Source organism: Heliangelus exortis, chromosome 19 (genome assembly GCF_036169615.1).
Source record: "Heliangelus exortis chromosome 19, bHelExo1.hap1, whole genome shotgun sequence".
Taxonomy (NCBI): Eukaryota; Metazoa; Chordata; class Aves; order Apodiformes; family Trochilidae; genus Heliangelus; species Heliangelus exortis.
In genome coordinates this window covers 11400213-11415415 of record NC_092440.1, presented here as the reverse complement: position 1 = coordinate 11415415, position 15203 = coordinate 11400213, and the positions used below count along the sequence as shown (strand labels likewise).

The 15203-nt window shown below is 43.2% G+C and overlaps 1 protein-coding gene across 9 annotated transcripts in view; it reads left to right on the top strand.

The window, feature by feature from the left end:
• KDM2B (lysine demethylase 2B) overlaps nucleotides 1-15203 on the top strand; it is a 112500-nt gene that overhangs the window by 22942 nt on the left and 74355 nt on the right. For all 9 annotated transcript variants that reach the window (XM_071763184.1, XM_071763187.1, XM_071763183.1 and 6 more), the window contains 2 exons: nucleotides 9672-9850; nucleotides 12003-12109. In XM_071763184.1, the coding sequence (XP_071619285.1) occupies nucleotides 9672-9850; nucleotides 12003-12109 (286 nt within the window). The remainder of the gene's footprint in view (nucleotides 1-9671; nucleotides 9851-12002; nucleotides 12110-15203) is intronic.

Here is a 15203-nt window from a genome sequence, read left to right as displayed (position 1 = left end):
GGATTACTAGTGCCCAGTAGTAACAGCCATGAGCTGTGTAGGGCTCTGTGTCTTTCATCTGCCCATTTTTGTTCTGCTAAATACCTATGCTGCTGCAGTCCCCAGGAACTCCAGCTGAAACAAGAATATCCATGCCAGGTGCTTCACAAACAGACAAGAGCCCCCCTAATCCCTACTTGTGGAACTAGGTGATAATGAAAGGGGAATGGAAAGAGATGCAAACTTTGTAAGTAATTATTATTATGGGTTTATAAAATTTATAAAATTAGGGGTTTATATAATATATGTAAAATATATATTTATAGATATAAAACTGTACACACGTTTATAGATAAACACATCCACATATGTATACATTTCATTCAGTACCCAGTCAAGAATCTGAAGTGGTGTCTCCACAGAAGAGAAAATTGTGGTGGTGGTGACTGCAGATGAGGTGGGTGAAGGCAGGAGGGAGGGCAGAGACCATGTACAACATTCCTTTTCCATTAGCATACATTTCTTCAGGAACTACTTCACAGTAGTTCCCCAGTTGGCTGTGGAAACGTGTTGAGCTTTTTTGTTAATAGCTACTAAAAAAAAAAAAAAAAAAAGCTTAAAACAAACCAGGTAACTGTCTCTGAGTAACTACTTCCTAGATTTTTTTGGTTCACTCTTCCTGCATGTTTGCTCCCCTTCTCAAATTGATCTGCTCTGAAAATTGTATCATGGTTGAATTCACATCAAACTACAAAGCAAGTCAAGAGCCTTGTAGTGTGGTCTGCAGGCAAGCAGGGGAAATTTTGTCTCAATCAATATACAGTCCTCCATCCTCTGAAAGAAAATTAGCCGTGCAGATACAAAAGAAGGACAAAGCAGCCACACACTGCAGTTAGGAAAACTTTCTGTCATTTCTGCTGAATGGGGACCCAGAGTGGCTTTTTCTATAGAGCAAAACGCTCCATTTGTTTCAAGGAAGTTGTGAAATTGGAGACTGCAAGGAGTTAGGAGGGAGGCTCATTAGGGAAACTTTGTTCTAAGGAGTGCTTCCCAAAATTAAGCAGGCTGCTCAAAGGAAGTGCAGAAGTCTGCCCTCAGTCTTGCATCTGAGTCTTGATTAAGATGTATGGTTCCCCCTCTGTGTGGGGATTTGCCCTGTGAATGGGAGAGCTGCATTTGGAGGAGCAGAAGAGCTGAGTCAGGGGTCAGTGGCTGCTGTGCCTCTGGGAGTCTTGTGTGGAGGGATAAGGAGGAAGCCCTGAGGTCTTTGCTCTGTTCCTAGTGTCCAAATAATGCATTTTTTAAAATGCAGTGGAGCAGGCTCTTGTAGGGGAGAGGAGGCAACTCTGATCTCATGGGAGGGGAGGTACTTGTATGAAACTTTCCCATTTTGTTGGAAGATTTCTTCTCTTGCTGCTTTGGGGTTTTTTGTGCCCCACAGTTTGATCTGCACTGGGCTTGCTCTCTGGGCTCTGCTTTTTTCATTTTCATTTAATTTCCATTCAAGTTTCCCACTTAAATTAAACCAAACCAAACAGAGTTGATGAAGACACCCTTACTGCTCTGGTGGTTTGGAAGGCAAATGTCTCTGTAGCTGTATGAAAACCAGCTTGTGAACACATTCTTCAGCCTTAGGGTTCTGACTGAGGGTACCTCTGGGTCTTGCCATTCACACCCTAAATTCATCAGGGGACTCAGATCCACAAGAAACAGGAGATCTTTCTGGTAGGCAAGAGGAGCAGAGGGATCCAAGAGCACTCTGAAGACAGGAGATAAGGATGGCTCTGTGCAGGGATGAGGCTGAACTTGGATGTTCCTCATGTGAGACTGTAAAATAATTGCATGTTGGTGCTATTCCCAGTGATCTGAGGATCCCAAACCAAAACCTGTGCTTTAAGAGAGCTGAGTTGTGTATCTGTCTGTGAACTTTTTCAAGAGGAAAAATGGAAAATCAGAAAGCAGTGTAGGTCAAGGGCAATGATTTGTCTCGGGTGTTATAAGGCTCTTTGCAGTATCACAGCAACATGTGTTTGAGATCCAGTTTCAGAAAAACTAACAGTTCCTCTATCATACTGTTTTGTGGCCAAAGCTTGCTTAAAATCACCCACTATTTTTAAAAAACAGTTTGTTTTTTAAAATCAAGTTCCAAATGTCCTCACAGTTGTGCTGTTGGGACTGCCAGTGTGCTTCATGCTCTGAAGGTTCTCTGTAACTGGGAAATCTGCTAAGTCAGACCTCAACTAAAATCAGCAAATAAATATTACCACTGAAAATTATAACTTCCAAGTGCCTCTAAGCTAGGATGGAGCCAAACCAATGGGGATTTAAAAGTACTTTTGATGTGAGCTGGCCAGACTTCCAGCTGCTGCATTTCTTTTTAAACATGAGAACTAAAAAGAGGAAACATCTGGACAACAACAAAAATAATAAATAAATGTCCTGTTTTATTGGAGCAGTGAATTCCAATTAAATTGGAGTTTAGCAGGTTCCTCTTTTTCAAGTACAGCACTGAAAACTTACTGGCTCATCCTTTTGTCTTTGTTATTTTTTTCTTTCTTTTCCCTTGAGCGACCTCTCCTGTTTTCTTTGTAAGCCTCTGTCTTTGATGAGGATTCTGTACTGTACAGAACTCATTTTACTCCCTAATCTCATGGCAGCTTGTGAGGAAGTACAGATAAAGCCTTCTAGACTTGAGCAAGTGCTATTAGGATGCTCCTACCAACCATGAACCAATAATTATAGAGAAATCAGCATACTGTGCTGTAAGCAGGACCAGTAGGACTTGACAGGTGGGTTTTTTGTGTGTTAATTATGGGATCAATTAGTTCTTTGTGGGACACCAGCAGCCATGTGTGTTGATCAGATAATGTGATTTCTGAATTGTTCCTCTCCCTGCTCCCTGTTTGCTCAGGGCTCAGAAAAACGAAATTGTGGAGCTGCACTGTGTTCTCTCCTGGGCAGAATTAAAATTAGAAACTAGACCAGTTTCTGAATGGGTTATTTTCAAGTGAAGGTTACATTAGTGATTTTCATTCAGTCTGAGGGCTCTGTCTAATTTACTGAAAATTGAAGGGGTTCCAAGCAGCTCTGAAGAAACCCTTTGGGACTCCAGCATCCACCAATATTAAGGTGGAGCACTGCACATATGAAGTGGAAATCTCTGTCTATTGAAGTGGCATCTTGCAGGCTTTCAGAGGACATTGCTTCATTTAACATATCCTGGTTTTCTGTCTCTTAAACAGCTTCTTAAAGAAGCAAAGCTCCAACCTGGAACAGCAGAAGGGGATGTTGGGGCTGTGGTTCGGTGTCACCGTATGGTGCAGCTCATCCCTTACCCCCATGTTTGTGAAACTGCTGTGAAGCAGGCAGGGAGCTGACACCTCTTAAAAAAATTATTTAAGCCTCATCAGTTTCTTGAGTATTGGTGAACTGTTCGTGTCGTGAAACCAGGACCTAGGGCAGAGTAAGGTTAAAACTTACCCAGTGTTCCTGATAGACTGGAAACAGAACCTTGTCCCTCTAATTCCAGTACTGTGCTCTGGTGCCAGACCATATTTTTGCCATCTAGTTTTTGCTATCACTGCCTGTTCTGTGCCCTGGTTTAGTGCCTCTCTATTCCCTGTGCTACCCATTCCATCCTGCTTCTTTGCTGGATCAATTAAGCAAGTCAAAATGGGTGTCCTGCTCATTCTTCTCCTTCTCTCCCCACTTCTGGCATTGCTCTCCTACCTCTTCTTGTGTGCTGGCACAAGCTTTGCTCTTCCTTGCAGTGAGGAGGTTCAGAAAGTTGAACTGGCAGAAAACTCCACACTGCCTTCCTCCCTCGCAGAGAGAGGGAGGAATATATGTGTGTTTTTTTAGTTCTTATTTTTAATGCTGGTTTAGCTGTCAGCACTAACCTTTGCTGGGCTAAAGCATGATGGATATGGTATCTGCCTCCGTCCTGAGTTTCCACTGGGGAGCTGTGCATCAGAAGGTGCCTGGTGAGTGAGCCTTGATCCACAGTTGGGGCTCATGTGCCATAAAATAAGCAGAAGGTATTTGATGCTCCCTTTTCTTTGGCTCTTAGAAATAAAAGAGAAATATTACAGCACTTGCTTGCCTATGTTTAGCATGTCCGCTGACTTGCCATTTTGGAAGTAGAACCATTTCTATTTTTAGAGCTGAGCTTCCTGCTGGAACTCTTTTTAAATTTGTCCTTTTCCTAACACAGTCAAACTCTTAAAAAAAAAATCAAATAAAACCTTAGTTAAAGTGGGACAGTTTTGCTAAAAACAGTTCATGACCGGATATAACCAGCAGTAAATCCACTTTGAATGAACATTGGAATAAAAATTCAACCCCTCAAAAGAATGTATTTCCATGATGTTAAAACATGCAAGTGAAACTGAAGTGATGTGGTGAGGTGATCGTGGTCATCTCAAAGCCTCTGTCTGTGTGTCTAAAACTGTTGCCCACGTGGGAATATTGACCAGAACAGCTATTTTAGAATACCTCCCCTGTCATATAGTCACACTGTTCTTCTGCAATGAGCATCCTTTGCTTTAGCTCATCCAGACTAGAAAAGAACTGCCTTTTTCTGGAGGAGTAGCATCCAAAATCCTGAATATTTCATGGCAGTTGTTATCTCTGTGTGTCATAATTCACTTTAGTCCAAAATGCCCTTCAAGTGTAGCTATGCCTTTACTTAAAAGTATCTGTTACATCATTTTGTTCCAGAGGTTTGATCTAATTACAGCTCTATTCATACAGCTCCATACCTAGAATTTGCATCTACTCTGGGATGATGTAATTGGGTACTGTATAAAAATTCAAAAGGAAAGTATTTGTTTGTATATGGAATTTTTCCTTCTGTGTGGTTTTCACTGGTTGAAGTTTCAAAGAATCACTGAAAATTACGGTTTATATTTTGGGTGGTTATAAGGCTACTGATTCTATATAATGTCACTAAAGCACATTATTTGCCCTTTCTTTAGTCCAGTCCTGTAGCATTAAGGCTTAAAACTTTTTGCTGGCTTAAGCTCTTCCAGCAGACATGCCCTAAAGACTTTACCTTTTGTTGTGTGAAAAAATACTAATAATATGGGTTATTGTAATCTGGCACTTTTATACTAAATGATAAAGCTGCAGACACCCAAGAGGGAAGGAGGGCTCAGGTACATGTCAGGTTTCCATAGCTTTGCATCTCCATAATAAGTAAATAATTTAACCCATTCCTGGGCCAGGAGGTGTAAAGGGGGAGGGCAAAGAGCATTGCAGAGGGGAACTGGGTGCCTTGGGGACACATTTCATGGTGGACCAGGCTATGCTGGGGGAAATGCTGGGTGAGAAAGCTACCTTGGAGACGTGAGGGAGAGATGTGAGCCTATGTCCCAGCCCAACTCCCCTTTCCTTTTGTTCTTCTGTGCCCTCTGGTGGATCTGGGAGTGATGGTATTGGTATTGGTACGTGCATCTCAAGTTGTTCTTACCCTGGGTCTGAAATGCCAGGAATGTGGTGAATAGCTCCTCTTGAGTGAGGACTTTGGGCTCTGATTCATGTCCCTCCTGGTTACTGTGGAATATCATAAAGGTCTCCTGTGGGTAGCAGAAGAATAAGTGCTTCCCAGCTCCAGGAGCTCCAGAGGGATTATCTGGGATGCAAGTCAAAGCCTCAGTCTTTAGGTACAATTAACCCACTGGTGAAGCTAGCAGACTTCCTCAGGCTCTGCCAAAACCCCTGCTTTACAAACCTAGGATTTTTTTTCTCAGTAAGAAACATAAAGATTAGAAAGGATCAGCAGGCCTGGCCCTGCAGATTTGAGATTGGCTTCTGGATGTAGACACTGTCTTGTACCTTGGGCACAGAGCTTAATTCAGCCACAAAGGGTTAAAATAATTCCCCAGGGCAGCTTTATCCTCTTAATGGACAGGCTTGATAATCATTCTTACAGCAGGGACATTTCCTCTTTCCTCTTTGCTGGAAAAGTTGCACCTTTTCCTGCCAGTGATGCCCTGGGGAACAGACAGCAGCCTACAAAACACTGCTGTCCTTTTCACCTCTGGTTCACACCTCCTGCACCTTTCTTGTATTCTGCTGCATGGTTCATATTTGCTTTGCTTATGGACCACCTCTTGCTTCCACTGCTCCTGATATCAGTGGTAAATCCATGGCAGGGGCAAGGAGGGGCTGCTGGTAGCCAGGATAATACCAGTGTGAAGCTGTTCCAGGTCAAGGCAGGGGAAAGAAATGCTTCACCTTTTTAGACATGGGAAATAGCAACTGTTGGACCCCAGAGGAGATGATTATAGTCCCAGAACTTCCCATTTGTTGTTCCCTCTCTGACAGATTGTTACCATATTCTCTATATGAAGCAAAGTCTGGATGCAAATTCTGCAGGGGGAGATGGATGAGAGCTTTGCTGAGTGACTTCAGAGCTGGAGCCCCATCATTCCTGAAGTCTCTGGGGTGAAGCTGTGATTTGTGAAAGGAGGCTGATTATGTAATGTGCATTTATAAAGTGCAGTTCTCTTCCTGACTGGAGAACCAGGTTTGCCTCCTTGTTGCTCTCAAAGTATTTTTGCCAAGAAGCCTTGAGCAGAGAGGAGCAAATCTTTGTACCAAACCAGATCAGGCTGGGTGGGCAGTGGAAGGGAGGGACTCTACACAAATAATTTTACCTCCAGGTGGTCCTTTCTTTATATAAAAAATAATATATTGCAGAATAAAGGAATGTTGTTAGATTTACTCTGTTAAAGCCATTATAGCATCCTGGTCAGTAGGCCTCTAAATAAAGGGAATGCACATTATATATGCTATTCCCTCCCTTAATTTTGCTGTGGATTTTACTCATGGAGTAACTTTTTTTTAAGGTTTCAGATGAAGCATAGGAGCTCTTCCTGAGTGATTTTATTTCCCCGTTTCCATCTCTGCAGCTGATTCTCCCCTCTCCTTCTTGCTTTTGTCTTTTCCTCTTCTCAAAGATGGCGCCAGCTTGTTTCTTAGTTACTGTCTTTGTGATCCTTTGGGGATTCACTTGTGCTTGATGAGTAAGCAGCAACAGAGAAGCAAGATGTTTCTTCTTGAGGCTGTGAAATCCTCTCCAGTGGAGCTTAGCATCACCACTCTGCCTTTGAGTCACATCTGCTGCAGGAGAGGAAACAACACCTCTTAATCCCTCACTGTCCAGGTGTTCTCCAGTCAAGAGTTATATTGGGGGGGAAAAAAAAAATAAAATAAAAAAATCCTGGGAAGCCAAGGATGAGGGCTGCATGGTGCCCTGAAGCTTCCCATGTCAGCAGCAAAGGAGGCTTTTTGCCAGGCACCCAGGTAGATGTTAATCCATGTGACTGATGAGCTGATGTGAGGAATCTGGTCTGTACCAGGGGCTGCCAGGGTTGCTGAGATCCTGCTGGGACACCATGGGCTGCATCAGGCTTGATGGAGTCGGGTCCCTTCTCAGAGGACAGGGTGGGAGGGTGGCATGAGGATATCTGAGGAAGGTTTGACAGAAAAGGCACATCAGGTGGAATGCACATCAAAATCCAGCCTGACCCGAGATCTCTCAGCCTGCTGCTGCCTTTTGGAGCCTCTGTGTTCTTCTTCCCCTTGTTCTTTACCTGTCTCCTCTTCTAGATGATATATTTTTACCTTCTCCTAGGGGCAGGAAATAGCAGAAGGACCTGAATCTTCTCAGGAAAGAAGAGATAAAGTTGGCAGTAAGCCAGCTCTGCTAGGAAGTGGGCAGCGAGCACGAGGCTGTTAACCTATAATTATATGCCTCAAATTTTGTGAGCGGTACTCCAGAAATCATTATGTGTGGGCTTGTTTCATAGTCCTGTGGTTTAAGAGAAAAACATCCCCTCAAATTACTCTTTAATTTGGAAGTCAAGAGCCTATCAATTCAAATCTTAGCTCTTCTGCCCATAATGGATAATCGTGTCTGTTTAACAAACCTGCTATTGAACTGGGCCTTGTCTTTTTAATTCATCAGGTAGCTGCTCACTTTTCTGTCAGAAAGGATAATTGGGAGGCTGCACGAGGTTGCTCCCAGAAAATCTGAGATCAAACCTCAACTATAATATGGCAGATCCCAGCCCCTTGCTGTTGCAGTCCTTCAAATACAATTTTTTGGTATCTGTGTACTTACCTCCCCTGGGATGGAGCCACTGCTTTAATTCCCAGGCACTGGAAGCCAAAACTCAGTCCAGCTTTTTATTCAGGGGCTGTTTAACAGCAGTTCCCCCCAGCTGCTAACCTGTTGAGTACAAAAAATACTGTTCCCCCTAAAGTGAACTGTTAAAAGAACAAACCACAAAATACAACCAAAAACCCAAACCAAAGCCAAAAAAGAGAACACCTTAACCCCAAACTAGATCTTATGTATATTGTTGCAAACATGCAAATAGGAAATTCAAGGATTCTTGAGCTTTTTCATGCCTAATTAAACATTCTCCCTATCCTGCCTCAAGGTGGCAACCAGATCTACTGTCCCTGCTCAGCCTAAGGATGAAATCCTGTTCCCTGGCCTTGTAGTGAAGAGTTTGACTGACAGGCCAGTGGGACCAATCCAGATTTATACTGTATAAATTTTTCTTTTTGATGACAAAGCTTTATGGTCTCAAGTTCCTTTCCAGAATCATTATGACATCTGTCACTGTCATTGCTATCAGTGGCTAAGGATGTTTGTAACAGAGTGATGCAATCCAAACTATCATTCTTGCTGAAATACTGCTCCCAAGCACACAATAGACCAGGTGCTGTAATTATTAATAATTCCCTCTGATGGCATAGCTCAGCCCTCCATTTTGTTTTAATGCAATTTATTTTGAGTTATTTCTTTGGCAGTGAGGATGGGTTTGGAGTGATTTTTTTGGAAGCATTGTGAGTTTGTTTGCTGGAATCCTTCTCTCCTGGAAATGAAGCATGTCTCTCATGGGCTCCTGTTCACTCGCACACAAATGAACTGCTAATTAGGATGATGAAATTGCTGGGAGAGGTGAAACCTTCCAGTTGGCCAAAGAGAAGATTGTGGATTAATCTGTGTAAAGCTGAAGACTCGACTGAAACTGCTGTTCAACATTCTGGTGCTAATGAGACTTGTATGTCTGCCACTCAAGGAGCTGAAAGCTTGTCCTGTAGTTTTTGTTGAGAGATCCAAAGTGGGGGCTCACTCTTCTGTGGCATTTAGTGCTTCCATCACCCTGCCTGGAGTTGGGAATACTCAGCAACCAGGTTAAGGTGTTCAGCAGTTTATAGTGATGCAAAGCAGTTTGCTTTTTATGGATGATTTGAGCACATGAGTAAAAGCATCTTGAGAGGCATATGTGTGTTTGGAAGATTGAAGAGTGTAATTTGGAGCTGTTTGTCTTGCATGCCCCCTGCTACCACGTTACATTGCTTCTTCATGGTTTTTACTGTACTCCTGCTCACAATAGTCCATGGAAAGAAGGAAACTCTCCATCTCTCTGAAGCAGAGAGACACCAAGTGACTTGTTCAGTGTCATGCTGGGCACAAAGTCCACTTACAAATTGTTCCCTGCTCACTGTTTGAGCAGCTTAGGACCCATGGAGGGGCTGATGCTGGTCTCTCATCCTCTAATAACAGTTTCCCTGCACTAGCTGAAAACGTATACCTTTGTAGTATAAAATATATGATTTTATCTATCTATAAAGCAAAGGGAAACGTTCTGAGGTTGTCTCTGTGTTTGCAGGAAGCCGGCGAATCGTGGATGTGATGGATGTGAACACACAGAGAGGAGTTGAAATGAGCATGTCCCAGTTTGTGAGGTACTATGAAACACCAGAGGCCCAGAGGGAGAAACTCTACAATGTCATCAGCCTGGAGTTCAGCCACACAAAGCTGGAGAACATTGTCAAACGCCCCAACGTGGTAAGGGAGCCTGTGGGGATGGTGTTTATTTTCAGCTTCTTCCCACTCACTGCTTGCTTTTGTAAGAAATCAAACATTGGGTTTAAACAAAGTGATGTCAAGTACCTCCAGGTCCTCTCCACTTAGTGTTAGGATCTCATTTTCACCAAAGTGGAAAGCTGCTCTCCTTGGTGGTGGAACTTCAGGTACAGAAACTAAATACCTTAATCATGCATTTTGTACAGACACACAGAGGCATGTAGGGGAAATTCCATCAAAAAATTAAATATCTGTCTATTAGTTTTCCTCCTCTAAGGAGAAGGAAATTTAAAACTATTATCAGGAAGCTTTAATTTCCTATGTATGAACCCTCCTATTAGCTAGAAAATGGTCAGGGGGCTCCGAAGTGAAAAAAACAGTTTAAAACATATATATTAAATCTAGAAAATTTTAGATAATTATATCAGTATAATTTGACAGTGTCAGAGGAAGGGGAAGATTTGTACACATTTTCTAAAGGTAGAGAGCTTGTGTGATTTTATTTCCCAGTGGAGTTTCTGACAGTGAAACTTGACCTTATTAATAATGATTTCATTTATCACTAAAATGGAGCCACATCAACTCAGTAATACACAGGGTTGGGGGAGATGGAATTGGAGATTTCTCAGTGTCTTCTCAGGACACTTGGCAGGAACATTGGGCATTGGTCCTGATTGATGAGGGAAGGAAGTGCTCTGGGGTGTTTCTGGTGTTAAGTTGATCCCAGTTTTCCCAAGCACTTTGTGTTTGATGAACTATTGAAACATCTGTACAGATTTCCTGGGTGCTCAGGACTGGAAAATGTGCTTAGGTCCCTGATGCAAATGAGTACTTCATATCTGTGTGATATGGCATGAGTGCACAGGCCTTTGTCAAACCAGGGATATTTAGATCTCACTGAAAGTGAGAATTACATTCCCATTATGTTCCTATGTGTTATCAACAGTACCTGGTGCAGATAAAGAATCAGATAGGGGCCAGCCCCAATCTGCAAGAATTCCATGTGCTGGTTTTCATATTATTCCACTCCTCTGGGGAGGAAGTTGAGTTGACTCATACAAACAATATTCTTGGGTGGGCCTTTAAAAAGATTTAGCAGCCAGGAGGCTAAGTGTGGTGCTAAGGGTGACTGAATTGGACTTCTCTGACCCTGCTACACCCAGTCAGAGGACAGCTGAATCTCCACTGCCTGGGATAGGTCTTGCAGCCCTTACTGACCCATAAATGGAGGTTCCTTCACACATGACAGTTTTCTGAGCTGGGTCGGGATGTACAGCCCCACAGTGGCCAAGCGCAGCACTACAGCCTGCCTTGGGGGGCTGCCCAAATTGCCGGCTGTTTTCCTGTGTTTTTGAAACCTGGCACATGGGATGCACTTGCATAAGCAGAAGGGAATGTTCTGGATCTCTAGCACAGGCCCCATCATCAAACAGACCAAAGAAGGAGTGACAGGCTTGTCCTTGCTGTGGCCGTGATGGGCAGAATGCAATCCCTTCTCTGGCACCCAGCACAGGAGCTGTGTTTCAATGTCCCTGAACATTGAAACATTCAGTTTCCAGCTCTTCCTCACCTTGCTGGAAGTAGGTTTCCAATTGCTCAGCTTATGCTGTTTTCTCCTGCCCACACTTCCAAAATGTTTGGCTTTTGGACAAGAACTTTGGTGAATTTGTACCCAAGCAGAAAAATGAAGGAAAAGCACAGTAAGTGGTAATGCCATTACTCAAATAAGAATTTAGCCAGAACAATATTCCTTGAAATGTAAGGTATTGAAATAGTGTAATCTCCTTTGTGTTTGATTTTAATGTTGATAAATGCAGTTTCTAGGCTATTGGCTACAAAAATACATTTGAGCACAGGCAGCAGGTGATGCTGCAGGAGGAGCTGCTCACAGGTGCCCATGGGTCAGAATTTGCACCCAGTTAAATTGGCTGCAAAGCTCTCCTGGCTCTGGGTTGCAAAGGGCTGAGCTGGGGTGGGGAAGTGCTGCACCTCAATGAGTTGGATCCACAGGACTTCTGCTGAACAGCAAAGTTCTTGCTGTCTGTAAGGACCTGCTCTTATCACAGAATTTTAACCAACAGGATTTTATCCTGCTATGTGGTCAGGAACTAACAGTTGGCTTTGGGGCTTTCAGGTGGACTTGGTTGACTGGGTGGACAATATGTGGCCACAACATCTGAAGGAGAGCCAGACTGATGCTACCAATGCTATTTCAGAGATGAAATACCCCAAAGTGAAAAAGTAAGTTTGTATAATTTTTTTTAAAAAGTTCTATTATTGACCTCCTTGACTAATTCCTTTTGAACTCCAGTGCAGGTAGGAGAGGAAGTAATGATTTATTAATTTTCAGTGAGCAGGAAGGGGGGTTAGCATGACTGACACTGTGTCCAAACTGTAATGTCTAAAATACATTGGTACTAACATATAAAAGGGAGTGGACAGTCAGAAAGTGATATGCAGCATTTACTCCTCTTCTCTAAAAACAAATATTTTGGAAGGTAAAGGTCTCCACAAGAGAAGAACTCCCCATGGCAGGCATCATGGCAAAGCTTTGTCCTGTAATAGGCTCAGCACCATTGATTTTAGTGGAAGTTAAAGATATTCTATCCTGAAAAAAAGTAAGCTCCTTTTCAGGGTTAACTAGATATGGATTAGAGTGCCAAATTTCACAAATGCATTTGGAAATATCCTAAGTGATTTGTCTAAGGTCACACAATAAGCCAGTGGTAAGGAAGAAAATAGAACCCAGGCAACTTGTTTCCCAGGTAGTTTGCTTAATAAGATCAATTATAGTGTGCTAAAGCTAAGAAACTGAGTCATGATTTAGAGCTTCAGGATTCGTGGCTTGTACAAGGTAAGAAGTAAAGAAAGTGATTCCTTTCTTAGAGCAGGTACACTCCAGATGCTGAAAAAAAATGCAGCAAGTAAACAAGGCAGAAAGGGTTTAAAGGATAAGGTAGCAACATGACTAACAGAATTTAGCAGAAAAATCCAGTATATTCTTGCAGTTCACTAGTTGCATCATGAAATGCCAGATGGTAGGTTTCAAAGAGGGATTTTAGAGAAGTAGCAATTCAACAGATTTTGACATGGAGCTTTTTCCATGTGTGGGGGATGGCCTGGTAGAAAGGAAGGAGATGCCTGATGAAGCAGCAGACACAGAGCCACTGAGGTTGCTGTCACTGGCAAAGTGAAGGTGGAGGTTGACAGCTTGATAAGCTGGCAGGTGTGATAGGTAGAGGGAAGCTAAACAGTGGGAGACTGCAAGTGCTTGGAATGTGACAACAGAGATTGATGTGGGGAGAAGGAGTTCCCATGCATGAGAGTTATAGGCAGGAGTGATGTGGCTGGAGTGATGGGGTGAGGATGTTGCTAGTGAGCATCAGCAAGCACAAAGACTAGAGAAAGCTGATTTGCAGCACTGTTGGCACAAAACCCTCATCTGTCTGAAGAGGCAACAAAGATAAAGACAGTAACAAACATCAATAGTCTAGGAGCACAAGAGAAGTTGTACTGGACCAGAACAAATACCTGTGGTGCTCACTCAGTAAGCTGTCTGCTCTTGGCTGCTGTCAGAGATGCCCTGGGAGGAGGAGTGTGAGAACAGTGTGAGCATAAAATGATGCTGCCCCTTAAAATTACCTTCTGAACTGGCTGCAGTTCAGGCAGGGGCTATCCAGAGGTAGAAGTGGTTTCTGTGTGTTTAGTGACTCTCAAGAGATTTCTCTTCCATGAACTTGTCCAGTTTAAATATGAACTTCCCAAGAGATCAGCTGTCTCCATCTCTGGAATTTCAGATTGACCCTTCCCTGTACAGTTACTACTCCCAGCTATTGCTGTGAGTACCCAGAGGGCGTAAGCCCTTATTAAAGAGATGGTGTTCACCTGTGGAGCTAAATGTCAGTGCTGCCACTTCCTTGGTGCTGCCCATTCCTTTATGTGAATTATCAATATGCTTTATTCCTGTTGCTCAGAAATGGGGTTGTTCCGTTTCCTTCTCCTTCCCGACGTTCTCCTGATACAGACTTTGCAGCATGCAGTACCCACCATTAACGTGTTCCCTACAAACAAAAAGCACTCCAGCAAAAGTGTTGTGGTTTTGCAGACACAGATGGCATTACCAGACACAAATGTCTGCCTTGGCTCCTGCACGTCAAGTTCCGTGCTGGGAGTGAAGTTAGGGAACGCTCCATCTGCTGCGCCGCTTCGCTTACCAGGAGCACAGCGCGCGCTGGAGACTGCCCTGGCTTTCACTTGGACTTGCACCATTAACTTTGGAAAAAAAAAAAAAAAAAACCAGAAAAAAATGGGGTAATGAGGTTATTTTTCTGTCTATAAGTAAATTTCTACTTACCTCATAGGAGCCCTAGAGGACTGAATTAAGTGGGGAAACAGTTTATGTAAAAAAAAAAACAAAACCAACAAATCATGTAAAACTTTCCAAGTGCTCCCTCTTAAGCAGTAAGACAGCATGAGAAATGAAGGGGATGGTTAGCTGAGGCTGTAGTGTGACAAACTTCAAACTGATGGAAGCTGGCATTCCCTCTGAAAAAAGAGTCCTGTGCCCACATAGTCCCGTCCTCACTGCTAGAACATGCTGTTGTGCAGCTGCAGAATAAACTGTACTGGGCACTGGTCTGGCCAAAAATTGACTCAGAAGGAAAATTGGTTACATTTCAGGCCATCCATACCACCACATGGCTGCATAAATGCTTGTGCCAACCAAAGGGCAGTGAAGAAATGTGGAAAAAATCTACCCCAACGTAGCAGTGGGATCATTGACAAACCCCTCTGCAGCTCACACGAGGTGCAGGGTCTCGAGGCACTGGGTGGGCAGAGTTAGCAGCTTGCTGTGTTGCCCCCAGAAGTGGGGTCTGTCACCCCACTGTGTGCAGTAAGTCTGTCCACACAGAGTTGAGGTGCTTGCTTTAATTTCAAGGGAGCAAGGTGGGTATTCCACAAAGCAAGCTAAACTTCCTGAAACACAAGGGCTACTTCTATACAGAGAAGGCTTTTTGTTTGTAGGGATCTCTCTAGCTTATGGGTATTGTAGTATGCCAATAGGACATTAAATATACTGATAAACTATTAATTGGGTGAGTCCAACTAGTCAGTGTTTTCTACCCAGTGCTGAAGGCTATAACCAAGATAAGTTGTGGGGAGTACTCCTTCCACCCCTTTCATCTGTCCTGCAGACTCACATCTCAAGGACAGGCTGTTGACTGCTTGGGATGTGCTTTTCTCTGTATCTTGCTGTTCCAGTGTTATGTACGCCCTGTTTTTATTCTGCTTGTTCTCTTTGTTCTCTTTTATGTGTCTTTTCCCAAAAAAACAA